We start from the raw sequence: 26,721 nt of genomic DNA, 5'->3' as shown, positions 1-26,721 counted from the left end.
TGGGTTCTGGGGACCACACTTGGGGCCTTGTGCTTGCCAGACAAGCTCCTTGTTAACTGAGCTGTCTCCCCAGACTCCTTTTTATTCTGTTTCATTGAAGTTCTTTTTTTTTTTTTTTTTGGTTTTTCGAGACAGGGTTTCTCTGTGGCTTTGGAGCCTGTCCTGGAACTAGCTCTGTAGACCAGGCTGGTCTCGAACTCACAGAGACCCACCTGCCTCTGCCTCCTGAGTACTGGGATTAAAGGCGTGCACCACCATCGCCCGGCTTCCAGTGAAGTTCTTAATGGGTAGCCCTGGCTAGATTGGGATTTGTTATTTAGACCAGACTGGCCACAAGGGCTGGTATTACAGGCATGTGCTACCACACTGCCACTAACGAGAAAAGTAATGTTCCCTCACCAGGAAAGTTTTGTTTTTCTTTTTTTTTAAAAGATTTTATTTATTTATTATGTATACAACATTCTGCCTCCATGGATGCCTGCAGAATGCCAGAGGGCGCCAGATCTCATTACAGATGGTTGTGAGCCACCATGTGGTTGCTGGGAATTGAACTCAGGTCCTCCGGAAGAACAGTCACTGCTCTTAACCGCTGAGCCATCTCTCCAGCCCCCACCAGGAAAGTTAATATAGACTCGATCCAGGATGGGCCTGCCTGGATTGATGGTGGGTGATTCCCGGATCACTCCTGGATGGGCACACCCTGGTGAATTGAATCTCTGCCTCCTAAAGGTACAGGTGCCCAGGGGCCAGCACCGCCAGGTCAGGGGAAAGCTCTCCAGAGCGGCAGGAGGTTGTCTGGATCTGGCTGATCTGTTCCTTCACTTGGAAAGAAGCCATAGCAAGATCAGCCAATGGGACCAAGCCCTTTATGCTGGTGCCTGAGGCCAAGATGTACATCATGTGTGGGTTCTGGGGAAGGGTGCAGACAGTTCTAGGAAACAAACCACCTTCCTTGTGAAACGGACATCCAGCTGTCTCTCCACCTGGAGGCCCTGGGTGAGTTCAGGTGGTTCATCAGTCTCCACACTGTCAATGGGCCCACCTGGCAGTTACGCCACTTAGGACAGGGACACTGGAGTGCTCTCACTGAAGGACACAGAGATTCCTTCCCTGTCCTTGTTGGCTACCTAGAGCTGGCGACCTCCCCAAAGTGAAAACGTAGCTCTGCGAGTGTGGGCGCCCAGACCAGAAGGGGTTCTCAAGGCAGATACTCTCTGCTACCCCAGTTCCTAGGCTGGCATCCCATCTGCCTGTCCCAGCTACAGGAGCTCCCATAACCGGTCTAGACTGGTCACATGCACCCTGGCACACTTTGTTCCCAGTCCTCTTTCCCACAATCCTTCCACATCCCTGAGGAACTAGGTTCTTTGGGTAAAAACAAATACCTCCCCCATGAGGCCTTTAGGTTCTGAGATCACAACCTATGCGTGAAGCCAGTTCAGGACCCACTAGCCTTCCCTGCATGGGTCCACCCAGCTCCAGGGGCGCTCAGCCTGCTCCCACCCTCTGGGAGGCGGGACAAGTTAGGACATCCTGGTTGGCATTCCAGTGACACTCACCCTCCCTGACTGCTAAATATATATCAAGGAGGAATCTGGGAAAGAGCCACCACAGACAGGGTTAACTCTTCCAGTGCCCTGCAGTCATGCCGGCAGCTGGGCTGGCTGGAAGGGCCCCAAGATTACTCTCAGAGATCCCCAAACCAGCTGGGGAGGTGGGGGTCCAGGCTCCTCACACCAGGGCAGGAGAATGGGGTCTTTGGGTTTGCAGAGTAGGCCTGACCTGTAGGAAGAAGACAAACTGTGCCTCACTGCCCTCTCTGAACCCAAAAGGTGAGAGGGAAGGAACTGGATCAAAAAAAGCAGGTGGAGGATCCACTGCTCAGAGATCCCAAATGGCTTCTTCTAGAAAGAGCTGCACAGGCTACAGATCTTCTTTCAAGAGGTGGCAGGCAGACCATGGCCTGCCCATCTTCTCTCCAGCAGGGTGTCCCAATATGCTCTTCTTAGCTGTGATAACACCATGACCAAAAGCCACTTGGGTTTGTTTGGCTGACTCTTCCACATCAGGGTCCATTGCTGAGGGAAGTCATAGCAGAAACCTAGAGGCAGGAACTGAAGCAGAAGCCTTGGAGGAACACTGCTGACTGGCTGGTTCTTCGTGGCTTGTTCACCCTGCTTTCTTATACAACCCAGCGCCACCTGCCTAGGGGTGGCACCACCACAATGGGCTGGGCTCTCCCACATCAATCATTCATCAGGAAAATACCTCACAGATGTTTTGCCCCCAGGCCAATCCAATGAAAGAGTTTTCTCAGTTGAGGTTCCCTCTTCCCAGACGACCCCAGCTTGTATTAAGCTGACAAAAAAACTAAAAAGAGGTTGGTTTTTTTTTTTTTTTTTTTTTTTGAGACAGGGTTTCTCTGTGGTTTTGGAGCCTGTCCTGGAACTAGCTCTTGTAGACCAGGCTGGTCTCGAACTCACAGAGATCCGCCTGTCTCTGCCTCCCGAGTGCTGGGATTAAAGGCGTGCGCCACCACCGCCCCGCAAGAGGTTGGTTTTTTATCTCCTATTTATTTATTGTTGTTTTGTGACAGTCTCTTGAATCTCAGGCTAACCTTGAACTTGCTAAGTAGCCAAGGCTAGCCTGGACTCCTGTTCCTCCACTACTTCCCAAATGCTGGGATTACAGATATGTACTCCACATGTCAGACTCAATCTCCCTTGGAGGGCAAGAAGCCCAAGTGGGGTAGAGGTAAGGGTCCCGGTGGAGAAGAATTGGAGTGGAGTGAGTGAGAGCCCAGAGACATGGACTGGACCCAGATGGACTAAACTCCCCATGGTGGAAAGGGAAACTGGCGTTGCAGAGGTCAGCAAGAGGGCCTGGACCCTGCTAGTAAAGTGGTAGTGAAAGGGAGCATTCTTCATACAGCCACGGTCAGGAAACCACCAGAGAGCCGCATGTGAGAAAAGTGCAGGGACCCTCGGCTGGCCAACCTTGGTGTGGCAGAGGGACGCGACTTCAGGGTGAAAGTGAAGACGGGCACAGCTGAACTCTCCCACCCACTAAGTCCCTGCTGGCTGTGTGCCCCGCGGCTGTCTCTTGGGTTTTCCTATAAAAGCCAGTTAGTTCAAAGGGCCTCTGGCTAGTGAGCCAGATGGTTCAACCAGACAGTCCTGCAGCGCCCCCTGCTGGAGGAGATAGCAGGGGCATTTCCCTCCCGGAGGTCACTGGACAAACCGTGATTAGAGACCCGTGCTAAAGACTGCCTCACGGACCTTTCAGAATAGCAGCCCGGACAGCCAAGGGACTCAGTTCAAAAATTAGGACTGGGAATATAGCTCAGCGGCAGCGTGCCTGCCTATCACGCATGAGGCTCTGGACCTGAGCGTCAGCGGGAGTCGGGTGTGTGGAGGTGCTTGAGGGTGAACGAGTTCATGGAACCAATTTGGAGTTGGTCCAAAGGTCATTCTCAACTACGCAAAGGATTCAGGGCTAGTCTGAGCTACGTGAATCTCTGTCTCAAGAACAAAACAAAAAGATAAAGGGACTTCAGAGCTGTGGGAAAATTCACTTCTGTTGTTCGAGCCCCAGAATGTCCAACATTGTGAAGTCAGCCTTGAAAAATAGATGCGATCGGTCTAGAAAATCGTTCTCCAGCCAACTTCCTATCAAACCAGCAAACACAACGCAGCTTGGGAAGAGCTGGGAGTGGTGGCCCACGCCTTTAGTACCAGTACTTAGGAGGCACAGACAGGCAGATCCCTGAATTCCCAGCCAGCCTGGTCTCCAGATTGAGTTCCAGGACAGCAAGAGCTACGCAGAGAAACCCTGTCTCAAAACATGACCACCCCCCCACACACACACACAAAGACTTGGGAAGAAACGGAGTCCCTTGACAAGTGCAAGTGACCGTCCCCCAATGCTAGTGATGCTACCTGACACATATGGTCACTAGGAAACCAGGACCCCAAGGAAGGACTTCATGACTCCAAAATGGATTCCCATCAGTCAAGGTGTTTCAGCAGGTGAGTGGGTGGAGGGATGAAGGGAGGGAGAGAGGAAGGACAAACAAACAGGGAGAGGACTTATGCTCTAAAAACCACTTGAGAGGGCTTGGAGAGATGGTTCAGCGGTTAAGAGCATTGCCTGCTCTTCCAAAGGTCCTGAGTTCAATTCCCAGCAACAACATTGTGGCTCACAACCATCTGTAATGAGGTCTGGTGCCCTCTTCTGGCCTGCAGATATACACACAGATAGAATATTGTATACATAATATATAAATAAATATTAAAAAATAAATAAAAACCACTTGAGAGTTTATCAATAAGAAATTCTTTTTTTTTTTTTCTTGCTTTTTGGAGACAGGGTTTCTCTGTGGTTTTGGAGCCTGTCCTGGAACTAGCTCTTGTAGACCAGGCTGGTCTCTAATTCACAGAGATCCGCCTGCCTCTCAAGTGCTGGGATTAAAGGCGTGCGCCACCACCGCCCGGCAATAAGAAAATTCTTAAAGAAAGGTATGGCAGCTCACACGGTGACCTCAGTACCTAAGCAACTCTAAGTTCAGGTCATCCTGGGCTACACAGTAAGGTTTCAATAACCTCCCACCTCCAAAAAAACAATCCTTAAACTGTGGGAGCCAGCCATGATAAGCTAAATATGGGCAGGTCACCCAAAGGAAGTTCTTTACTTCCAATCATTATCACCTGCCAGAGTAGGACTCAGCCATCAGTAAATTTAAATGGAGGCCTGGGTCTCCGGTAGTTTACCCTGAAGCAATACCTGGTTGCAGAAAGGACTGCAAACTGAGATAACCCAGGCACCACCCAAGAATAGACCAGTCAAAGGAAATGCCTAACATTCCAACCACTGTAGATAGAACCACCTGCCAACACACACTCACCAGGACACCCCAGATAAATGTCAGCCAATCAGGGGTCCTAAACCTCAGAAACCCCTCGCCCCCCACCTGTACTACTATAAAAACCCAATTCTAACTGAGCTCGGGGCTCTCGGTTTATTCCATTACATTGGACATGCAGAGAGGCCAAGTTTGCAAACTTGCATAAAATAAAGAAAGGCTCTTTGTGGGTCTTGGTCTGGTCTCCTTGTTGGTTTTTGGGGGACTTCACGGATTTGGGCATAACAAAACAAAAGTGCACAAAGAAACAAGAACAGATCATTTTAGGAGTTTAATTTGGTTGTTTGTTTTTGTTGTGTAACCCAGACTGGCCTCAAACTCCCTATGTATGATCCTCTTGCCTCTGCCTCTCAAGCAATGGGATTCCAGTTGTGTGTCAACACGCCTAGCTAAAAACAGATATGTGACGGCGCTTGTCACTTGCATTTCTGATACACTTAAAATGATCTCTGATTGAGTTAAAAATTTCATTTATTTATTTATTTGTTTGTTTGTTTATTTATTTATTTATTGAGGCATGGTCTCACACAGCTCAGCACGGCCTCAAACTCCCTCTGAAGCTGAGGATGACCTTGAATTCACGCCGCCCCTCCTGTCCTCACTCTTGTCTACCTGTCTACAAAAAAAGTTGTGAGCCAAGGCATAGCCTCCCTATTTTGAAAAATCTTATTTTAACTCTTTTGTGTATAATTGTGTGTGGCGTGCAATCGTGTGTATTCACATGTGTGTGGATGTACTGTGTGTGCGTGCACATGAGGCTAGAGGATGAGATTGGGTGCCCGCCCCCCTCAGTTCCTCTCTACCTTATATACTGAGTCTCTTATTTGAACCTAGAGCTCAGGGGTTCGGCTTGTCTAGCTAGCCAGCTCGCCCTGGGGAGTTCCTGTTTCTGTTTCCTGTGTGCCTGCCTCTCACCCGGGTCCTGGGATCCAGACTTCTGTCCTCACGCTTGTGTGCCCACTGAGCCATCTTCTAGGCCTCACATTTTTTTTTTTTAACTTGTTTTTTAGACAGGGTCTAGACATGGTACCCAGTGGGTCTCCACTTCCTGGACTCCTCCTGCTTCAGCCTCCTAATTAGCTGAGATCATGTGTGTGTCCCATGGCACCCAGTGTCTAATGTGTTTTATTAGGGAAACACGATCCTAGGTCCCTAGAGTGTCAAACCCAGGACTATAGAATTAGCAACAGAGCCAAGAATTCCTGAGATGTCCTTCCTCTGCATCTCAGAAGACCTGGCTTGTACCTGGTGGACCAGGAGTTTGCTGGTTTGTGTTAGCATAGACTAACCTGGCCAGAGTGCATCATGTCCTCCCGGGCTCAAGCCTGAGGACCTTGTCTCTTTGAAAGGCGAAACTCCACTTACTTCTCCCTTCTTCCTCTTCCCTTTCTCTCTTTGCACCTCCCCTCTCTTCCCCCCTTCCCCCACTCCCTTTATCTTAATAAAACTCCCCACTTAAGCTCTGTCTGCGTGGCGTATGTCTCTCACCAGCCGTGAGCTCTCACCCGCGGCGGTTTGGACTCGCCCGCCATCAAAGGTTCCTGTCTCACAGAATTTTTACAGTTTGGATCTTAGCATTGCTCTGAACCAACTTTGGGGCTTCGGACATGGCAGTTAGCTGCTCCATGCTTCTCGCTCTTACGCTAAGTGATTATGGTACTTTGGTGTTTGAAAACAAAGATGGTAGCCAGTCTGTGAGTACAAATGGAGTCATCTTTGCATTTCTGGTGGCTCAAAGTTCCCACCTGTGCTGATTTCTACCTGCCTCAACAGTACCTTTCAGGCCATTTGGGGACGACGACGTTGGATTTCTGGATTCCCTAGTGCTCGGGGACAGGTGAGAGCATTTGCTTTCCCTGGTCTCCCTGGGGGATGGCAGCATCTGGCATTTGGAAGAAGCCTCCTGTAGCTGGCCCAGCCCCCTGGTGTGGTCGTCATTGCTGTCTATGAAGACAATTGCTTGTCCTTGATCCTGGTGCTCCTTTGTAGGGTTTCGAAGGTTTCCCACAGGAGAGGAAGAAAACCTGTATTCTCCTGGCTCAGTATCAAAGGCAACTATGGCTTTCTCCTCAGAGACTCCACATAGGGGATGGACTGGTCTGAGCTGAGACAGACGCCATCCATCCCTCTTCCCTGGTTACCTGGTTACTTGCACTTGCACCCCCTCTACTAGACTAGAGCCCCATGAATTCACCCTGCTCCGGGCACATCCGTGTATGCACACTGGGAACTCTGATACTCAGTGCCCACTGTGGCAATGGACATCCACCCCAGGCAGCTCCCAGATTCCTACCCTTTTCTCTCGTCTCAACATCGAACACACATGAATCTGCTCTCACAGGGTGGAGCCAAAAGCACCCCACCCCACCCCCAAAGGGCTTAGAGTGGTAGCCTAGCAAACACAAGAACACTAAAGCTACATCCCGAATAGGAATCGGCCAGAGAGACGGCTCAGAGGTTAAGAGCTTTGGCTGCTCTTCCAGAGGTCCTGAGTTCAATTCGTAGCAATCACATGGTGGCTCACAACCATCTGTAATGAGATCTGGTGCCCTCTTCTGGCCTGCAGGCACACATGGAGGCAGAACACTGTATACATGTATACATAATAAATGAATAAATCTTTTTTAAAAAAAACACAAAAGGCTAGAAATCATCTCTCAGTTCAAGATGTGCTGTCACTACATGTTTGTGATGCACTTGGAAACATTTTGCTTTTTCAGAGCTTAAAGGAATTGAGCACTGTGGTTGAGGGATAAGGATGACAACTCTGGTCGTCCTCTTTCCGGAGGTGGCTGAAGGCTCCTACTCTCCTGACAAGTGAGAGAGGAAGAGAGGAAAGCTGGGCATTAATTCTGCACCAACTGAGTGCCTGGCCTCTATCAGTTCTTTAGCCTGCATAGACCAGGCTGTGGCAACCAGAGTAGGTGGGGCTCGGCCCAGAGCTCCTATTTAGGGGAGAGGTCAACTCAGCCTGAATGGGAAGCTGGAAAGGGCCCCAGCTGGCCGCTAATGTGTTTACCCACGGCCCACAGCAGGTGGGCGGTCCATCTGCTGGGTTCTTCCTGCTGAGCCCCAGGAGGGGGAGGGGAGGCAGTGCCAACAAGAGGGGCCTAGCAGGGGTCAGGGAGCCTGGAAGACTCCAGTCCTATCAACTCAACCGCTCTGCCTCCCTTCCTGTGCTGGAGAAAAACCTTCCTCCAAGGCTCAGGGGTTGAAGTTACCTGTACATACATGCACACGCGCACGCACACACACATCAGTTTCTAGTGCTGTGGACTGATGATGGCAAAGCAAGACCCGTAGACCACTGTGGTGCTGGTGCAAGGAGAAATTAAGAATCAAATTAGGGGTTCTTCTCCCTGACTTGGTTAGACCTGGGGACACCCAATACGTGTTAAGACACTGGGGACCTCTGTTCCTTATCTAGCACCTCCCATTGCTCTGTCAAAAACATTGGCTCCCTCAGCCCAGGAAAGACCTTGAGTCTCTAAAGATAGCTTTCTGTTCAGACTCCAACTTTATCCCTGGAGGCCAAAGAGGCCACCAGTTTAGGGAGCGGGAGGCAGGCCAGGTTCACACGAATCTGTCTATCCATCCATCATTCCATCCGTCCATTCGGCTCACATTAGCATTTGCCCTGAATGTGCCAGGTGGAAGGCCCCTTCCAAAGGGGTACCCCAGCAGCTGTTCTGATGTGTGGGCCCGCAGAGGCCTGTCCTTCCCCCAGAACATGGTAATTGGGATGACGCTCACTTGTAGGGTGGCTATTTTTTTTCTTCTTTCTACCTGGAGTCAAAGGGGAGCCTTTTCCTTTCCCCCAGAGGCAAAGTTGGTGAAGTTTTGGTGGGTACAGTTACAAAGCCCTCACTGGCAGTGAGCCCACATGTCTTTCATCCCAGCGCTCAGGAGGCAGAGGTAGATAATCTCTGAGTTTGAGGCCAGCCTGGCCTACAAGGCGAGTTTCAAGAGAGCCAGGGCTACACAGGGAAACCCTTCTCAAAAAAATCAAAACAGCTCTCTTTGCCCCATCTACTGCGAGAATGAAGACCATTCTCAGCAATCAGACGGTCGACATTCCAGAAAATGTGGACATCACTCTGAAGGGGCGCACAGTCATTGTGAAGGGCCCCAGAGGAACCCTCCGGAGGGACTTCAATCACATCAACGTAGAGCTGAGCCTTCTTGGGAAGAAGAAGAAGAGGCTCCGGGTTGACAAATGGTGGGGCAACAGGAAGGAACTGGCCACCGTCAGAACCATCTGCAGCCACGTTCAAAATATGATCAAGGGTGTTACACTGGGCTTCCGCTACAAGATGAGGTCTGTGTATGCTCACTTCCCCATCAACGTCGTTATTCAGGAGAATGGGTCTTTGGTTGAAATCCGAAATTTCTTGGGTGAAAAATACATCCGCAGGGTTCGGATGAGGACAGGCGTTGCTTGTTCTGTCTCTCAAGCCCAGAAGGATGAATTAATCCTTGAAGGAAATGATATTGAACTTGTTTCAAACTCGGCGGCTCTGATACAGCAGGCCACAACAGTTAAGAACAAGGATATCAGGAAGTTTTTGGATGGTATCTATGTGTCTGAAAAGGGAACAGTGCAGCAGGCTGATGAGTAGACCTAAGGTACCAGTCCCAGAAACAAGCTCGGAATTTTAATACGATTTGGGGTGTCTTTTGGGACAATAAAAGACTTGTATTGAAAAAAAAATCAAAACAAAACAGTTGCAAAGGTCTCTTTGCAGGTGGCCCTGCGACCCCTGGGATATCTAGCCTGGTCCCCTTTCTCTACATCTCTGCCCCTACAGACTTCAACACAAGTTCCACCTCCGTGCCCTTTGGCTGTGACTTCACAGTGCATGACATGTGGGCATCATGGATGACCTGTCGGACTGTGGCTCTGAAAGTCTTGCTGATGAAGCAATAGAGGCCAAAGTTGACAACCGTGTTGAGCATGGCCACCATGTTGGCTATGTCCAAGACCAGGTGGACCCTCCAGTCCCGGTGAACGGGGGCCACATACAGGTGGTACAGCATGACACAGATGCGTGGTGCCCAAAGGAGAGCAAAGAGGGAGGTGACACCCAGGAGGATGGCCGTGCTCTTGCTCACCCAGGGCCGCAGCCCTCGCTGGCTCCTCTTCCGTAGCCGGAGGATGATGGCTGAATTGGTGACCAGGAAAACATTGCAAGGGATGAAGTAGACAATGAGACAGTGAGCCCACTTGAGGACTTTGTCCATCGTGCTGGGGGGGTCTGCATCCCTCCACACATCCAGCCACCAGTAGAACGGGATGCCTGTCAGCAGGGCAACGCCAAGGACCGCGGCAATGGCGCGGTGGGTCTTGCCTGGGGACGCGGTGGCCCGATGGCGCAGGGGGCGGCACACCGCATTGTAACGGTCCACCGTGAGCAAGACTGCAATCCAGACTGAGGCGTGATTGGCAGCAAACTCCAGGATGTTTGCCGTGCGCACCACAGCCTGGGGCACCTGGCGGGCCAGCACAGCTCCCTGCAGGAGGAAGCCCACGAAGACGATGACCACTTGTGTGACGATATCCGAAGCCGTGAGTGCCAGGAGATAGTGGTAGGAGGGCTTCCTGGTCCTGGCGGCGAGACGGGCCAGGGCCACTGTAGTCAGGAGGTTGACTGATGGAGACCCAGGTTGTGGAGAGGAGAAGTTAGAAGAGTTAGAAGGGCTGTTAGCAGTGGGCTTTTCAAGATGTTTGCAGGGTCCCTCCCACCCGCCACTATGAGGGGCTGTTTCTTGTTTCCCTCTTTACCTCTTGCAGTACTGGGAGCTGAACTCAGGGCTAGAGAGGAAGGCACTATGCTACCAAAGCATATCCTTAGTCTATTTGACTTTTTAACTTTGTATTTTGAGACAGGGTCTCTCTAAGTTGCTCAGGCTGGCCTGGAACTCATGTAGTAGCCTGGTAGGGCCTGCACTTTCTGCTTCTGCCTTCCCAGATCTAGTTGGCTCAAACTTCCTATAGATTGGAGGATGACCTTGAACCTCTGATCCTCCCGTGCATCCCCCCCCCCCCCGCCAGTGCTCTGAGATTACAAGTGTGTACCACTATGCCCAGTTTATGTGGTGCTGAGATTGAACCCAGGGCTTTGTGCACACTAGACAAATACTCAACCAATCAAGCCACCAAAGCCCTCCAGCTGGTTGGAAATATAGTTTGAGTGACAGATTACTTGCCCTGCAAGCCACAAGTCCTGGGCTCTGACCCCAGTGACCACAGGACCAAGTCAGATGAAAAAAGCTTACTTTGCCAAGCTGGGTCATCTAGTCAGGCTTGTCCCACCATACCCCGGGCCATGGATCACCTGCCCCATCATACCCCGGGCCATGGACCACCTGCCCCATCATACTCCGGGCCATGGACCACCTGCCCCATCATACCTCAGGCCATGGACCACCTTGGTAACAAATGGACTCATCTAGGAGGGCATCCACATGCTGGTATTCTAGCCTACATATTTCATAGGAGTCTATGTCCTTCAGAGCAGAGGTGTCGCGGGAGCCAGGTATAAGTCACTAGATTTAGGGAGTACCCCCTGAACAAGGCTAATGGACTTTCCTACATCAGTGCACTGCCTTCTTCCCTGGCTCCACTCTGCACGTAGGTTACAGAAGGGTTGCGACAATGTTGCACCACCATCCTCTGTGATTTAGCCATCTTGAGAGAATCTGGACCGGATGAGGGAGGGCCCCTGTTCTGACTCAACCTGAGGTCCCACACCCTGGCTCCCCACTCACCAGGCAGTCCCAGGCTTAATAGGACGCTGTAATAGATGACAGGTATGATACCAGCTACACATGGCGACCTCTCTGGGATCTCTGGCCAGTGGCCATCCACATCTTCGTATATTGGATCACTCCCATTGAGTGTAGGCAGCAGGGTCACGCCTGGCTGCGCAGCTAGGAATGATGGAAAGGCAGAGTGACAGCGGTTAGTGTTTCTTTTCTTTTCTTTTCTTTTCTTTTCTTTTCTTTTCTTTTCTTTTTCCCAATTGAGCTTGATTGACAGCAGCCTCTACCTAGCCCCAAGGCCCTTCTATTCAGTACCGTTACACTGTTATGTGTAGATCCCTGGGACAGTTTCAGCCAAATGCAATCCTCCTGTGGGATTCCTGCCCCCTCCTCTCTGCTGCTCTCTTATCAATCAATGGAAAGAGTCCTTGGCCGAGACTTCCCCTCCCCTGCATCATAACCCCTGCCACTATGGAAACCAGCTGCCCTGCGGTAGTTGCGAACACACTGGAATGGGACTGGAGTAAGGATGCCGGTGACTCTGACCGGTGGCTCTGACCAGTGGCGGCTGCCAGCAGCTGCTCGGTTCCATTCAACACCCAGCCCCTCTCAGGAAAGACCAGAGGATCCCTTCCTTCCTCAGCCAAGAGCGTCCTCCTTCGCAGGTTACCGCTACCGGTGTTCAAATGACTCAGATTGTCCCATGGGGAAACTGAGTCCCAGAGTAAAGTGGCACCGTTGTCTAGGACCTAATACGGAATGAGGATCCCTACCCACATCTGCTTTGGCCCCTAGTCATAAATGTGCTTTAAATTGTTTTAGAATTTAACTTAAAGCCTTTTCTTTCCTGCTGAAGATGAGTGGAGGAGCTCCCCCCCCACTCCCACCTCCCACCTCCCTCCTCCCACTTCCCACCTCCCACCTCCCAGGTCCACTATCAGCAGTATCACCCGCCCCACCTCCACCTCATGACACATACTTGCCCTTTATCTTAACTGCCCCCTCCCCATTTGAAAATATTTTACCTGTCTCTGGTCCCGCAAGCCCCATAGCGTCGAGTCCTGGCCCCTAGGTCCCCAGCAGCTTTTCCTTGGGTTGCCCACACCACCTTGTGCATTACCTGCCGTGACTCTCACTCTGGCTCTCTGAGGGAGGGTTATTTGCCCCACGCTTCTCCGCTTCTCCCCGGTAGCTCTGAGTCTGTTGGTACAGAGAGTGGGAGAGTGGGGGTGGGGAAGGAAGGGCGTGGGCCCAGCCATTGAGTCTCCAGGGGACCCAGAAGAGACAAAACAGCTTCTTCTATGGTACAAACTGACAGGGAAAGCCTGCTGGACAGGGGGCTTCAGGACAAAAAGGCTGTGGGTCAGGATTTGCTTAAAGGGGTATTTCTGTACTTGGGGGTTAAGGAAAGAGGGGCGAAAAGGCAGGAAGACAGACCTACTAGCTCTGGACAGCAGCCCTGGGCTCAAGGGTCCATGGCAACTGGCCCACTGAGTGGGGGCAGCCACACTCTGGAGTTGAGGCTCTTGGGGAAGGCTGAAGGATACAGGGGGCTGATTCTATGGGCATACATGTCAGAAAGGAGGAGGTTTGTGTCCAGGAACTGGGGGGTTAGCCCCGAGCCTCAGGCAGGCAGCAGCAGGCAGGGTTTAGATTCCCAGAGAGGTCCCAGGGATCAGATTCAAAGGAGTCTTACCTGTAGACACCACAGTGGTGGGCAGGATGAGGTCCAGGCTACCTGAAGGAGGGGGATGTTGGGACAAAGGTCAGCAGGAGGCTTGTTACCCCCAGGAGAAGGCTGGCCAGGCTGCCGGCAGTGTGGAGCACAGGACCCAGTGGTCTAGCAAGCTTTTTTCCCCCTGGACGTGATGCAGCCAAGCAGCTCTCAGGAACACCATTCTCTGGTAAATAAACACCAGCCGGTGCCAGCAACGCTCCAAAGAAGCTGGAATCTGTGGCCAGCAGCTCCCGGCACCTGGATGAAGAGTAACCAGGTGAGCCACCCTGGGCATCAGGACACAGACTCCAAGGAGACTGGCCAGAACACAGAACTGAGACCTACCCTGGAGCCACTTTTTATGGTTGTCTTAGTCATTGTTCTATTGCTGTGAGAAGACACTGTGCCCAAAGCAACTCTCAGGGAACAAAGCATTTAACTGGGGCTTGCTTACGGTTCCAGAGGGGTTCCTTCACGATCATCATGGTGGGGGTGGACAGGCATGGTGCTGGGGTAGCAGCTGAGAGCTTTACATCCTGATCCACAGGCAGCAGGCAGAGAGTGAGGGACTGGAAAACCTCAAAGCCCACCCCTAGTGACACACCTCCCCCCACAAGAACACACCTCCTAATCCATCCCAAACAGTTCCATTCACTGGGGACCAAGCATTCAAACATATGAGCATATGGGGGGCCCTTCTCATCCAAGATACCACAGTGGTCTAGCTCCTGGAAATGCACCAGGAAGTGTGGCAGGGAATGACAGGCATTTTCAGGCTGCCTAAGGTGGATCGAGGCTGGAGTGAACCCACCTGACCCCAAGGCTTGCTCGCATTCTCACAGCAGAAGCCTCTGTGCCTGACCTCCGACTGCCACACAGGGATCCTGCAAGCTTCCATCAGGACCCCTCGGCAGCAAGGAGACTGGGGCAGGTACTATTTGATCAAGACAGGACCCCAGATACAGACTCGGGAATTCAGCCAGAAAAAGCAAGTGCTGGGGATGGAGGGACGGCTCAGAGATGAAGAGCACTGATTGCTCTTCCAGAGGTCCTGAGTTCAGTTCCCAGCAACCACATGGTGGCTCACAACCATCTGTAATGAGATCTGATGCAGAAAAACAACAACAACAACAACAAGCCAGGCAGTGGCACACATCTTTAATCCCAGCACTCAGGAGGCAGAGACAGGAGGACCTCTGTGAGTTTGAGGCCAGCCTGGTCTACAGAGCGAGTTCCAGGACAGGCTCCATAGCTACATAGAAACCCTGTCTTAAAAAAAAAAAAAAAATTCCAGTGCCCTTTTCTGGCATGCAGGTGTACATGCAGACAGAATGCTGTATGCATAAATAAAGAAATCTAAAAAAAAAAAAAAAAATTCAAGTGCCATAGACAGACCCTGCAGACTTCCACCTCCCTGCACCAGGAGGCAGGGGTGAGTTAGAGGTCCTGCTTCAAGATCCTGGGAAGGCCAAAGAAGTCTGAGGGACAAGGAGGGCTACCTATTCCATTTCTAGATTTTTTTTTGAGGGATGTAAACTTTATAGGGAAGCTTAAGCATTCTTCAGACAGCCTAGTGATCTCCATTATAGCCTCCTGTGACCTATACAGCTAACCAGAGGCTTTGTATCAGGGGCGAGGCAGAGGCGTGATGGAGGAGGGAAGCTGCTTCTGCTAAGGACCCTTCTTCATGTCTTCAGCCAGCTTGGCTACTCCAGCCCAACCCTGGCCCTTGGGTCCCTCCCTGTGGAAGTGACCTGCCCTCCCCCCCCACACACAACTACAGCCTGTGGGGGAATAGCTTGACGCACTTCTTACGGAGGAAATTCAGTTCCCAGCACCCATGTCTAGTGGCTCACAATCTTCTGTGTAACTACAGCTCCAGGGGATCCAACACCCCGTTCTGGCCTCTAAGCATGTACATGCACGCACACGCACACACACACACACACACACAAATAAAAATAAGTAAAAATTTAAAAATTGCTTCGGAACTGGAGAGATGGCTCAGCAGTTAAGAGTACTAGCTACCCTTCCAGAAGACAGAGGTTCAATTCCCAGCACTCACATGGAAACTTACAACCATCTGTAAACTCCAGTTCCAGGGGACCTGATGTCCTTTTCTGGACCCTGTGAGTACTGCATGCACATGGTGCACAGACATACATGCAGGCAAAGCACCTAGACATGTAAAATAATAATAAAATATCTTTTAAATTGTCTCTTGAATCCTCAGGGTGAAGGTGAAAACAGAAAATGCTTTAATTCAATGTAGCCGCCTCGACGGGTCACTCTGTCTAGGGTGTGTAACCCGCCTGGCTGGCCAGTTATTCCAGGGTCACGGAGAGGCACCACCTGAAAGGCAAGGGCTGATGAGAGGCAGGAGGCTAAGCTTATTTTGTCAAAGCCTCCGTTTATTAGAGTCATGGCCACAGCTTATATAGCCCCTGGATGAGTAGCTTGGGGGGCTGGGGCACGGGGTCTTGCCACGTGGTCCACGCCCATCACCTAGGCCAGGTCACGATTCCTTGGTCAGGAAGTCACAAGGTGACCCCACCTAGTTGTCTAGATAGTTTGGAATGTGAGGCAGGTTCCCTTAACAGAGGCTCTCTATTAACAGTTAATTTGGGTGTGAGATAGGCTTGGTCAATAAGACTATTCTCAATACAATTGAGAAGTGAAGCCCTCTGCAAAAACTCCTCACGGCGGTGCTTCCTGTAAATTTTGGGGGGACACGGCTCCTGACAATTCAAGGACATGGGGGGTCCCAGGACCCTTCACACACCTAGAAGATGCTATGCTTGTCAATAGCACTGAGCTTCACAAAACAAGAGCTGGGGTCTGCAGGACCCGCAGCCAGGGGGACAGTACTGTCAACACCAACACACAGGGAATGGCCATACCTGACAGGGTATAGGTGGTGGCAGGGATAGGGCCACCAGGTCATCACCAGGCACAGAGCCTGTTCAGAGGTTAAGTGGCCTCTTCTTGGTGAGTCTTTCCTACATTGTACCTGCATCCGTGGCCAGGGTGGGTCACTCAATATCTTTAGCCACCACCCATCCATCCAGAGATACCTGGTGGGAGCACCATGTAGGTCACACATCTGCTTATCCTTCCACAGCTCATCCTCATGGCAACCCCACTAGTTAACTGCGACACACAAAGAGACCAGGGATCAGAGAAGACAAGCATGTTGGTGGGGATCACAGATGTGGCATCTGGATCCGAACTCAGGTTGGTCCTCCCTGTTGTCTCCCCCAGGACTGTTCTATTTCATTCCCCTACACGATGTGCTAGGGAGAAGAGGCCGCAGTAAGCTGAGGCTCCATGGAGGAGAGGTCCGTGGACAGATGGCTAACCCTGTTGGATGGAGGACATGACCAACGGTGCTGAACAGTGTAGACGGTCTTTGTTTTTCCTTTGGGGCCCCACCACTCAGCTCCCAGAGAAATACATGGAGACTCATTCTTACTCATAAATGCCCGGATTCAGCTTGGCTCCTTTCTAGCCAGCTTTTCTTAGATTATCCCGTCTACTTTTTACCTCTGGGCTTTTACCTTTTTCTATTCTATATATTTACCTTTCTTTCCTTCTTACTCCGTGGCTGCTTGTGTGGCTCGCCCCTGGCATCTTCCTCTCCTCCTTTTCTCACTCTTTCTTCTCATTTGTCTTAGCCTAGATTTCTCCTGTTTATTCTCTCTGCCTGCCAACCCCGCCCATCCTTTCTCCTGCCTTAGCTATTGGCCAGTCACCTCTTCATTCGATCGATCAGATGTTTTAGACAGGCAAAGTAACACTACTTCACGGAGTTAAACAAATGCAACATAAAAGAATGCAACACATCTTTGCATCTTAAACAAATGTTCCACGGCATAAACAAATGTAACACATGTTCAACTAGTATTCCACAACAGAACAAGAAAGAAGCTGTGAGACCGTGAGCTGCCCATAGCATGTGAGTGACTTTAGGAAAAGATGTTCTCCCCTTTTGGGATGGGTAGCCCAGGCTGGCCCTAAGCTTCCTATGTAGCAGAGACCAGCCATGAATTCCCAGTCCTCCTCCTGCTGCCTCGTCCAGCCTTTCATTTATTTTTAGTGAGCCTACAGGGTGTACTGAGCCTGGAGCCTAAACTCACAAGAGTCCCTATTCCCCAGTGAGTTGAGTCACTCATGAGAGGGCAGATGACATCACAGGTGTGAGGAGACCGCTAGGTAGAAGCAGGCTGGGCCTCAGGTCCACCCATCCTCCATGTCTCCTCAAGCTCAGTGTCTGAGCTATCCTCACCTTTGTAGTTCTTGAAGCCACCCTCCCTGTCCATGACTACAGAAGTTTCCGGTTGCTTCAAGGCCCTCTTGAGATACCTTGCTACACAGAGATCATTCATTGGGGCTGACCTAGCTTTCTGGAAAAGCTATTCTGAGCTTGTGGACACTTACGCCCTTAGAGGATGCTCGTGGACCCTGGGCAGGAAGTCGCACTCCACTGGCCCCTTTCTGGGGACTGTTCTTGCTTATGAGATCTTCAGACTTGTGCTCATGGAATGATGGAGCTTCCAGACCACGGTGGTGGTGGAGGGGAGGACAGGGACTAAATTGTGGTGTTATCCATCTGTCCATCTCTGTGCAGGCTGAGCACTCCGCTGTACATATCCTGGCCTGAGAACTCCCACCACATGTATGAATACACAGCACACATATGCACATGTGATTGCACACACTGTGGCGATGCAAGCTTCATCCAGTCTGTCGGTTCCTAAATCATTGGAAGAGAGGCAGGGATGAGGGAAATTAGAATCTTAGAATCCATGGGAAGGGCCTGTCAGAGGTGGGGGTGGGAGGTCTTCTTGGTAGCCTGAGACCTGCTGACACTTGAAATGCCAATCACCTCTCTCTAGTGGCTGCGGGTGTCCATAACAATCAGTTGGTTTGCTTAGAAAACATGATGTCCAGGCCTGCCACTGGGAATTCTGGGTTCTTAGTGGAGCACGGAAGATGCCAGTGTAGGTAGGCCAGACATCAAGAGGGATTGAGGGGGTCCCCAAGGAAGAGGGGATGAGAAGCATACCTACTGGGGAAAACCATCATTCTCATTGATGAGCGCTGTGCATAGACCTGAGGCTCCCTCCAAGGCTGGACTGCCCTATTCCACACAGGCTCAGCCTGTTTCAGTTGAGCCTAGGTGTGGCACAGTCTAAAGGAAGGGGAGGCAGGCAACCAGCGGGAGATGGATGGTCTATCTGGACAGGAGAGACCAGGCATGAGAGAGCCGGGAGGCGTTTCTGCTAAGCCGGACAGCTCCGATTCTGCCAACCCGGACAAGCTTGGTGCCAGACCCAATTCTTGCTTTCTCTATGGCTCCGGGAGGAGGTGAAACTGTTGGGTTTCCCCACACCAGAAAGAGACAGAACTCAATACATGAAGGTGGTCCCTGGGATCCAGAGGGCCAAGGCAAGAAATTCCAACACATCACCAGAGCGGGATCTGGCCTCTGAGAAACTCAGATCTCCCAGGATCCACTTATTTCCATATGTCAGCCTCAAGGGAGTCTCTCTCACAAGGAACGGGGGCAAATCCTGTGGATTCCGTGCAAAGGTGAGGTCTTAGCACACACATGCGCGCGCACACACACAAATACACGCATATACACACATCACATGCATATGAACATGTGTCTATGCAAACATACACTACCCACATAGACATGCACACACATCCATGGGACTCTAGACCCAACCCCCCCCATTGTCTGTGTCTTAAAAACACACACATACAAGCGTAAACACACATGCATACACACATGCATAAGAATACACATGAACACACAAACAGGCATGCATATGCATACAAGGGATTCTCAACCCCACCCTCCTCATCTCCATTGTCTTTGTTGTCAGAACATATCCCTGTATTGTCTAACTGAGACTGAAATCTAGCTCCCTGCCTCAGTTTCCCTATATATGAACTACAGTGCCAGGTTTGCCCGCATGTCTTCTTGGAACTTTGGGAAGGGCAGGGCTAGGAACTAGTCAGAAGCCACTGAGGGACATGGTCTAGGGAGGGGAATCTTGAGGCGTGGGGCCATGCATGGGGTGGACTAAAGTCTTGGGCTGTCTGGGTAGGGAAACAGGTTGTGTCCCTGGTGGGAGACGGTCCATCTCTGTGCAGCTTCACTAAGGGCCCGTCACCCTCTCCAGAGTAAAAGGAACTTCACAAACAGCAGAGAACAATCCCCATTGCTCCATACCCCTATTCAAGGTCCTTATCCTCTCCTCTGGAGAACTGGCCCACCCTAAAATGGGAGAGGGGGAGGGGCAGAACCCCGAGCCAGCTCTTCCTTGCTTCTTCCAGTCTCTCCCTTTGCAGCCAGCTCACCAGGACACTGCCAAGTAATGCCCTGTGCCAGGATGGAGGCTGGGCCTGGGGGCTGGGGCCTTGGGGCTGGTGGCTGCCAGGGGTCCCGAAGCCCTTTGCTTGCCCTTCAGAAAGCTTAAACTTCTCCGGAGAGGAACAGTTAGCCTTGCTGGGTTGTCCGGAGAGGTGGGGGAGGAGGGTGTCCGGATCTGTTCCCCTTGGGGGCCCAGGCCTGCACAATAGCCCCTGGGGCTGCCACACTCTGGCTTAAGTAGTTGCCTAGGCAACAGCAGGGGCCAGCTTCAACCAATCCATGGCAGAGACTGGTAGGGGAGGGAGGCCGGGAAGGAAGGGGGTACAATCCCTTTGCTGGATCCTATATAAGGAGGAAGGATGGAACTGGAGTGCTCCGGACTTGACTGTCCCTGCAGTGGACTTAGGGACAGAACACCAAGATGCTTAGGAAAGGCCACTGCAAGCCTGGGTCCTGGGGAAGCTTCTGGGCTACCCTGGCCTTGGTGGGACTGGCCACTCGTGCAGGTGAGTGGGCTGTGAGGGGATCAGATTCTTGGTAAGGAAAAAGGCAAGGGGTGGGGGCATGAACTTCTATTAGGAGCTACCTAGGGCTGGCCAGGAGGTGGCGCGGTCCAGTCAGCCACGGAGAACACCCAGAGACCGGACTTCTCCAAGGACAGGTCCTCAGAAGGGAGAAGGGGTGAACTGCCTCTCAGGGAAAGAGGGGCTGGGCAGCAGGCAGGGGTCTTAATGACAAAAAGACCCATTATTCATCGTCTCAGGCAGCTGGGTTCAGGCAGAGGCCGCACAGGGACGTCATCAGCATTCAGGTCCTTCAGAGTGACAGCTGGGGAGGCAGGGCTGGGAAATTCACCAGCAGCTGCTCCCTTTCTTGCTGGGTCTCCCTCTCCCACACACAGATGGTCACTCTTGTGAGCCTTCCTTTCAACCATCCACACATAAGCCACGTGCCCACCGTGCATGCACGCTCACATGCACAAGAGCTGTCTGCCGGTGCCCTTCTGCAGTTCTCGAACTGTTAGACATCCTCTTTTCTCACTTAGCAAGGCTCCCTGCCCTGCTCTAGCTGGGGTCTGTCTTTTCTAGAACTCAGTTTGTGTCCCCATATGACCCCACAGCCTCCCTGGACTGGGGACGCCAGCTTCAACCCTCAGTTACCTAGAGTCCTATTCCTTCAGCAGCCCATGGTATTTCCTTGGGTCCCTTATCTGTCTCACAGCTTGCCAGTTGGATGTGGTGGTGCATGCCTGTAATCCCAGCATGTGAGAGGGAGGAGGATTAAGAATTCAAGGCCAACCTTAGTTAGTAATTAGTTCAAGGCTAGCCTGAGCTATGAGAGACTCCATCTCAAAAAAACTAAAAAGAAAAAGAAGAAGAAAGAAAGAAAGAAAGAAAGAAAGAAAGAAAGAAAGACCCATGCCTGCTGTCTCAGCTTTGTTCTTCCCAGCCCCACAAGCCCACTCCCACCAGGGGTGCCTAGGGGTGTCTCCCTTTGTCTCTGTATTCTTTTCCTGGCTGGCTTCAGAGTGCTCACTTGTGCATTTAGTTATTTTCCAATTTTATATATATTTATATTGTGTGTGTGTGTGTGTGTGAGATGAATGTGCATGTAGAAGTCAGAGGTCAAGGTACGGTTCCTCAGGCACCATCTATCTACCTTGTATTTTGAGATGGTCCCTTACTGACCTGGGGCTCATTGATGAGGGTGAGCTGCCTGAGCAGGGAGCCTCTGCCTCTACAGTTCTGGGATTGGTGTGCAACCACAACCAGCTTTTTTTTTTTTTCCTGACTTACTTCTAGTGATAGAATTCAGGCACTCAATCATTTTACCAAAGGAGTGCTCTCTCTCTGTGTCTCCAGGATCCATCCACTCTTTAATCACATTTTATTTAGTTTACCTTGTGCGTGTGTGTGGGGGGGGTATGCTCATGTGCCACTGCACACAGGTGGAGGTCAAAGGACAAATTCCAGGAATCAGTTATCTCCTTATATCCTGTGGGTCCCCAGTATCAAATTCATGGTTTCAGCTGGTACCATTACTGGCTGAGCCATCAGATGTCCCTCCCCCCCCTTTATATACTGGGCCTTGCTAAGCAGTAACACTTGATCTGATACTTTCTATGTCTCACCCTTTCATTTATATACTTGCTACACGTCTGTTCTGCTCCTCTAAGCTTTCCCGAGCATGAGAAATCATGAGAAATGGGTTTGGCTCACTCACTGCCACACAGCAGCCGTAGGACAAGTGCTCACCACACTAGAGTGTGCCACTTCTGACACATTTTTGGGAGAGGTGGGGACCCAGAGTTTTCTTTGCCTTCCCCTGAAGGTCTAAGGTCATGGATAACAGCTCATGCTCCACGGTTTCTTCCTGACCAGAGCCCACTTTGCTTCTGAGGCCTTAACTCCTACATCTGCTTGGGGCCACCATGCCCAACCAGGACGAGCTCTTGGATACTTATGTATTTTGTGTGTGCACACAGCTCCCTCCCTGGGCTTCAGACCCTTCTCCCACATGCTGGCACATATGTCATTGGTTGGTCCCATTGCAGGCCCGGTGGCTGCTGAGGCTATGTTATGTCTCTTCTTGCTGCAGCTCAGAGAGCCGATGTCGGTGGGGAGGCAGCAGGCACCTCCATCAACCACTCCCAGATGCTGCTCCAGAGACTGCAGGACCTCCTGAAGCAGGGCAATGCCAGTGACGTCGTCCTGCGAGTACAGGCTGTGGGCACCGATGAGGTCCGAGCCTTCCACACCCACCGCTTGTTGCTGGGGATGCACAGTGAGCTTTTCCGCGAGTTGCTGAGTAACCAAAGCGAGGTGCTGCTGCAGGAACCCCGGGACTGCGCTGCTGTCTTTGACAAGTTCATCAGGTATGTAGGGGAAGGATGTCCACAGCCCCCCAACTTCTCCACTTCCAGGGTCACAGAAGTCTGGCCTTAGAGGTTATTATATCTACTTTCAAAAGTCATAGCATGGCACATAACACTCAGCTCCTTTGTCCCTGCTTCCACTGCCTTCCCTGTTGTGAGCCTATGTACCACTTCCTGCCCTTGGGAGTCCCTTCTGAGCTACTTACAAACCAAGCCAAGAGAGTTTATGACAGATCGTTGGATGGTCTCTGTCAAGTCTTAGGGTTGAGATCAGTCATTTCTTTTCTTTTTTTCTTTCTAAGAAAAAATTTATTTATTTATTATGTACACAGTGTTCAGCCTCCATGTATGCCTGCAGGCCAGAAGAGGGCACCAGATCTCATTACAGATGGTTGTGAGCCACCATGTGGTTGCTGGGAATTTAACTCAGAACCTCCGGGAAGAGCAGTCAGTGCTCTTAACCTCTGAGCCATCTCTCCAGCCTTCATTTTCTTTCTTTTTTTTTTAATATTTATTTATTTATTATGTATACAATATTCTGTCTGTGTGTATGTCTGCAGGTCAGAAGAGGGCACAAGACCTCATTACAGATGGTTGTGAGCCATCATGTGGTTGCCAGGAATTGAACTCAGGACCTTTGGAAGAACAGGCAATGCTCTTAACCACTGAGCCATCTCTCCAGCCCCTTCATTTTCTTTAAGATTTATTTATTTATTATATATACAGTGTTCTGCTTGCACGCCAGAAGGGGCACCGGATCTCATTACATTGGTTGCGAGTTACCATGCGGTTGCTGGGAATTGAACTCAGAACCTCTGGAAGAGCAGTCAGTGCTCTTAACCTCTGAGCCACCTTTCCAGCCAGAGACCAGCCATTTCTTAACCCTGCACATAGCTTTGGAACCACAGGGCTATGGAGCAAAAAGGTTTGCTAGGTCTGTGTTGCCTCTCTGCTTCCTGCACAGGGAAAGACTTGTAAAATAGTCTAAGGAGGTAAAACCCTATTCTGATGGCTTAGACAAGGTGGCTGCAGATTCCAGGCATCACTTCCAAGTTCCAGGCATCAGGAAGAGGAATAAAAAGAGAAGGGTTACCCATAGGGCCTAGTGGGGTGCTGTGTGCCAGTGGGCCTGCCAGGAAGAATAAGGGGGGTGCAGTATGTAAGAGAGCCAGAGACAGTAAAACAGCGAACAAGGAAAGGGAAACTGGACAGCAAGAAAGACCCAGTTGCAAAGAGGAGGGGATCCGGGCATAGGAAGTAGCCTGGGTTGGCTGTGTACTCTGTAGCAGGATTTTTCACTGCCTCTCGCTGTGACAATATTACGGAGGGGGCCCCTCCCCCTTCCCAAGTTTAAGATTTACCTAAGTTAAAGGACTTGCCTTGTCTTGCAAGGAGGAGGTCAGATGGGCACCTAAATCCAGACTGTGGACTCAGAGGTTATCAGCGGCTTGTTTTCATTTTAGATTATAGTTAGACATCTAGGAGATGCTCGTTAAATACATGTGATTTCCACAACACCAGAAGCTAGAAGTTGTTTGAATAAGCTGGGAGGGAACTTAAGAGGGAAAGACAGGAGGCCTCAGGACCCATTCATCCTGTTAGCGCCTGATTACAAAAGAGGCTGTGTTTTGAGAAAACCAGCTGGGGTGGAGCGGGTGGGCCTTGTCCAGACCCAGCACTCTTGATCTTCCTATCTTTTGATGATGATGATAATGTTTTTTGAGACAGGGTTTCTCTGTGTGGTCCTGGTTGTCCTGGAACTCACGCTGTCGACCAAGCTAGTCTCGAACTCAGAGAGCTGCCTGCCTCTCCCTCCAGAGTGTTTAGGATTAAAGGCATGCAGCACCACCGACTTGCTCTTATTTTTATTTTTAAATCGTATTCTTAGTCTCTCTCTCTCTCTCTCTCTCTCTCTCTCTCTCTCTCTCGTGAAAATGGGTGCCCTCCTCCAGCCGGAAGAGGGCTGGAGTTACAGATGGTTTCGAGGCACCCAATGCTGGGGACCCAATTCTGGTCCCCTGGGCAAGTGCTGTTAACTGCTGAGCCATCTCAAAGGGCCCACTCTTCAACTCTCTTGCAGGTACTTGTACTGCGGTGAGCTGACCGTCTTGCTGGCCCAGGCTATCCCGCTGCACAGACTGGCCACCAAGTACCGTGTGGCATCTCTGCAGCGAGGTGTGGCTGACTACATGCGTGCGCATCTGGTTGGAGGCGCGGGCCCAGCTGTGGGCTGGTACCACTATGCAGTGAGCACCGGGGACGAAGCTCTGCGTGAGAGCTGCCTGCAGTTCCTGGCTTGGAACCTTTCGGCGGTGGCGGGGAGCGCCGAGTGGGGCGCCGTGAGCCCCGAGTTGCTGGCGCAGCTCCTGCAGCGCTCGGACCTGGTGCTGCAGGATGAGCTGGAGCTGTTCCACGCGTTGGAGGCGTGGCTGGGTCGCGCGCGACCGCCCCCCACAGTGGCCGAGCGAGCGCTACGAGCCATCCGCTACCCCATGATCCCTCCCGCACAGCTGTTCCAGCTGCAGGCGCGCTCGGCCGCGCTGGCGCGCCACGGCCCGGCAGTGGCAGACCTCCTGCTGCAAGCTTACCAATTCCACGCCGCCTCGCCGCTGCACTACGCTAAGTTCTTCCACGTGAACGGCAGCGCCTTCCTGCCGCGCAACTACCTCGCTCCTGCCTGGGGCGCCCCGTGGGTCATCAACAACCCGGCTCGCGACGATCGCAGCACCAGCTTCCAGACGCAACTGGGTCCGAGCGGCCATGACGCGGGTCGCCGGATCACCTGGAACGTGCTCTTCTCCCCGCGCTGGCTGCCCGTCAGCCTGCGGCCCGTGTATGCGGACGCAGCGGGCACTGCGCTGCCCGCTGCACGCCCCGAGGACGGAAGACCACGGCTGGTGGTCACGCCGGCCAGCAGCAGTGGAGACGCGGCAGGCGTGAGCTTCCAGAAGACCGTGCTGGTGGGTGCGCGCCATCAGGGCCGCCTCCTGGTCCGCCATGCCTACAGCTTCCATCAGAGCAGCGAGGAGGCTGGCGACTTCCTGGTCCACGCAGACCTGCAGAGGCGCAACTCCGAGTACCTGGTGGAGAATGCACTGCATCTCCATCTCATTGTCAAGCCCGTTTACCACACCCTTATCAGGACTCCCAGTTAGCCTGTGTTTGAGAAATAAAGGCCTAGCCTGAATGGTGCTCCAGAGTCAGGGGAGGGGTAGGCAAACAAGGAAGAGACTGCCAGCCTGGGCCTTGGGCGACCAGGTCCGGCTGGTTGGGGCCGGGATGGAAGGCAGGCGAACGTGGTAGACAAGATGGCTGTGGTTTCAGGAATGTCTTTCCCAGTTGATTGGAAGGCAGCGCTCTTGCTCCAGAATAAAACCGATGCTCAGAGAGGCCAGGGCCTGAAGCGACTCGGCGGGTGGTCTCAAAAGTCTGGGGTTCACATGCCCTCCCCTGAGCTTTTCCCTGAGGATTCCCATCCAGACATGGATTAGGGCAGGGAGGACGACCTAATGCTCAGTGATTGACAGTCAGTGACTGACAGCTCAGGGATTGACAGCCAACGTGAGCAATCTCCCTTTTGAATATTCACATCTGGAGGTGAAGGTGTTCTCCGAGCTGCCACCTCCAGTGGGCAACGGTCCCTTAAGATTGAGAGATTTTCTGTCACCGCCTACATCAAATGGCTCTTGGGGAGGGGTTCAGCTCAGTGGGAAGGCCCTTGAGGACAGCCACAAATGAGACCTTGCTCTAGCCCCATCCTTCTGGGGAGGGACAGTCTTGTCATCTTGAGGAAAACATGCATTCTGCAGATGTTTGGTAGGTTTGTGCCAAGGGAGATGGGGTGCTGGGAGTGAAAGGGACAGGGACTGTACGAATCTTAGAACCAGGCACGGCCATGGCACATACTGAAAACTCATATGAAACCATCAAAACCCCCGTAGGACTTTATTTAAAAGAATACCAGGAAAAAAAAAGCAACAGAGAAGTTATAAAACTAGACTCCCTCCCCACCCCTCCCACCATGTGTGAAGTCCTGTGACTCCTTCCCCATCCCCAAGCCC

At 51.7% G+C, this 26,721-nt stretch overlaps 3 protein-coding genes across 3 annotated transcripts; 2 read left to right on the top strand and 1 right to left on the bottom strand.

The window, feature by feature from the left end:
• Positions 1-8,943: 8,943 nt before the first annotated feature.
• LOC130878204 (60S ribosomal protein L9) lies at positions 8,944-9,624 on the top strand. Its single transcript, XM_057776040.1, has one exon. It carries the CDS (start codon positions 8,962-8,964, stop codon positions 9,538-9,540), a length of 579 nt encoding a protein of 192 aa, XP_057632023.1. The 5' UTR covers positions 8,944-8,961; the 3' UTR covers positions 9,541-9,624.
• An 85-nt stretch (positions 9,625-9,709) lies between these two features.
• On the bottom strand, positions 9,710-12,733 carry Gpr142 (G protein-coupled receptor 142). The gene is made up of 3 exons (XM_057776861.1): positions 12,709-12,733; positions 11,690-11,851; positions 9,710-10,569 (listed from the first exon to the last, which is right to left on the bottom strand). The coding sequence occupies exons 1-3, from the start codon at positions 12,731-12,733 to the stop codon at positions 9,710-9,712; spliced, it is 1,047 nt and encodes a 348-aa protein (XP_057632844.1).
• Positions 12,734-20,151: 7,418 nt separating this feature from the next.
• On the top strand, positions 20,152-25,995 carry Btbd17 (BTB domain containing 17). The gene is made up of 3 exons (XM_057776231.1): positions 20,152-20,291; positions 22,384-22,660; positions 24,741-25,995. Exons 1-3 carry the CDS (start codon positions 20,207-20,209, stop codon positions 25,813-25,815), a joined length of 1,437 nt encoding a protein of 478 aa, XP_057632214.1. The 5' UTR covers positions 20,152-20,206; the 3' UTR covers positions 25,816-25,995.
• Positions 25,996-26,721: the final 726 nt, after the last annotated feature.

This window comes from Chionomys nivalis, chromosome 7, assembly GCF_950005125.1.
Source record: "Chionomys nivalis chromosome 7, mChiNiv1.1, whole genome shotgun sequence".
Taxonomy (NCBI): domain Eukaryota; kingdom Metazoa; phylum Chordata; class Mammalia; order Rodentia; family Cricetidae; genus Chionomys; species Chionomys nivalis.
Note: the sequence above shows the minus strand (reverse complement) of the source record. Positions and strands in the feature narration are given on the sequence as shown.

What these genes read in the sequence shown, in the direction of transcription:
- LOC130878204 (XM_057776040.1), top strand. Translation starts at nt 8,962, where the DNA reads ATGAAGACCATTCTCAGCAATCAGACGGTCGACATTCCAGAAAATGTG.
- Gpr142 (XM_057776861.1), bottom strand. Translation starts at nt 12,733, where the DNA reads ATGGGGCTTGCGGGACCAGAGACAG. An exon ending in GCTTGCGGGACCAGAGACAG is followed by an intron (nt 11,852 to 12,708) that starts GTAAAATATTTT and finishes CATCATTCCTAG; the next exon opens with CTGCGCAGCCAGGCGTGACC. An exon ending in ATTAAGCCTGGGACTGCCTG is followed by an intron (nt 10,570 to 11,689) that starts GTGAGTGGGGAG and finishes GGTCTCCATCAG; the next exon opens with TCAACCTCCTGACTACAGTG.
- Btbd17 (XM_057776231.1), top strand. Translation starts at nt 20,207, where the DNA reads ATGCTTAGGAAAGGCCACTGCAAGCCTGGGTCCTGGGGAAGCTTCTGG. An exon ending in GGGACTGGCCACTCGTGCAG is followed by an intron (nt 20,292 to 22,383) that starts GTGAGTGGGCTG and finishes TTCTTGCTGCAG; the next exon opens with CTCAGAGAGCCGATGTCGGT. An exon ending in GTCTTTGACAAGTTCATCAG is followed by an intron (nt 22,661 to 24,740) that starts GTATGTAGGGGA and finishes ACTCTCTTGCAG; the next exon opens with GTACTTGTACTGCGGTGAGC.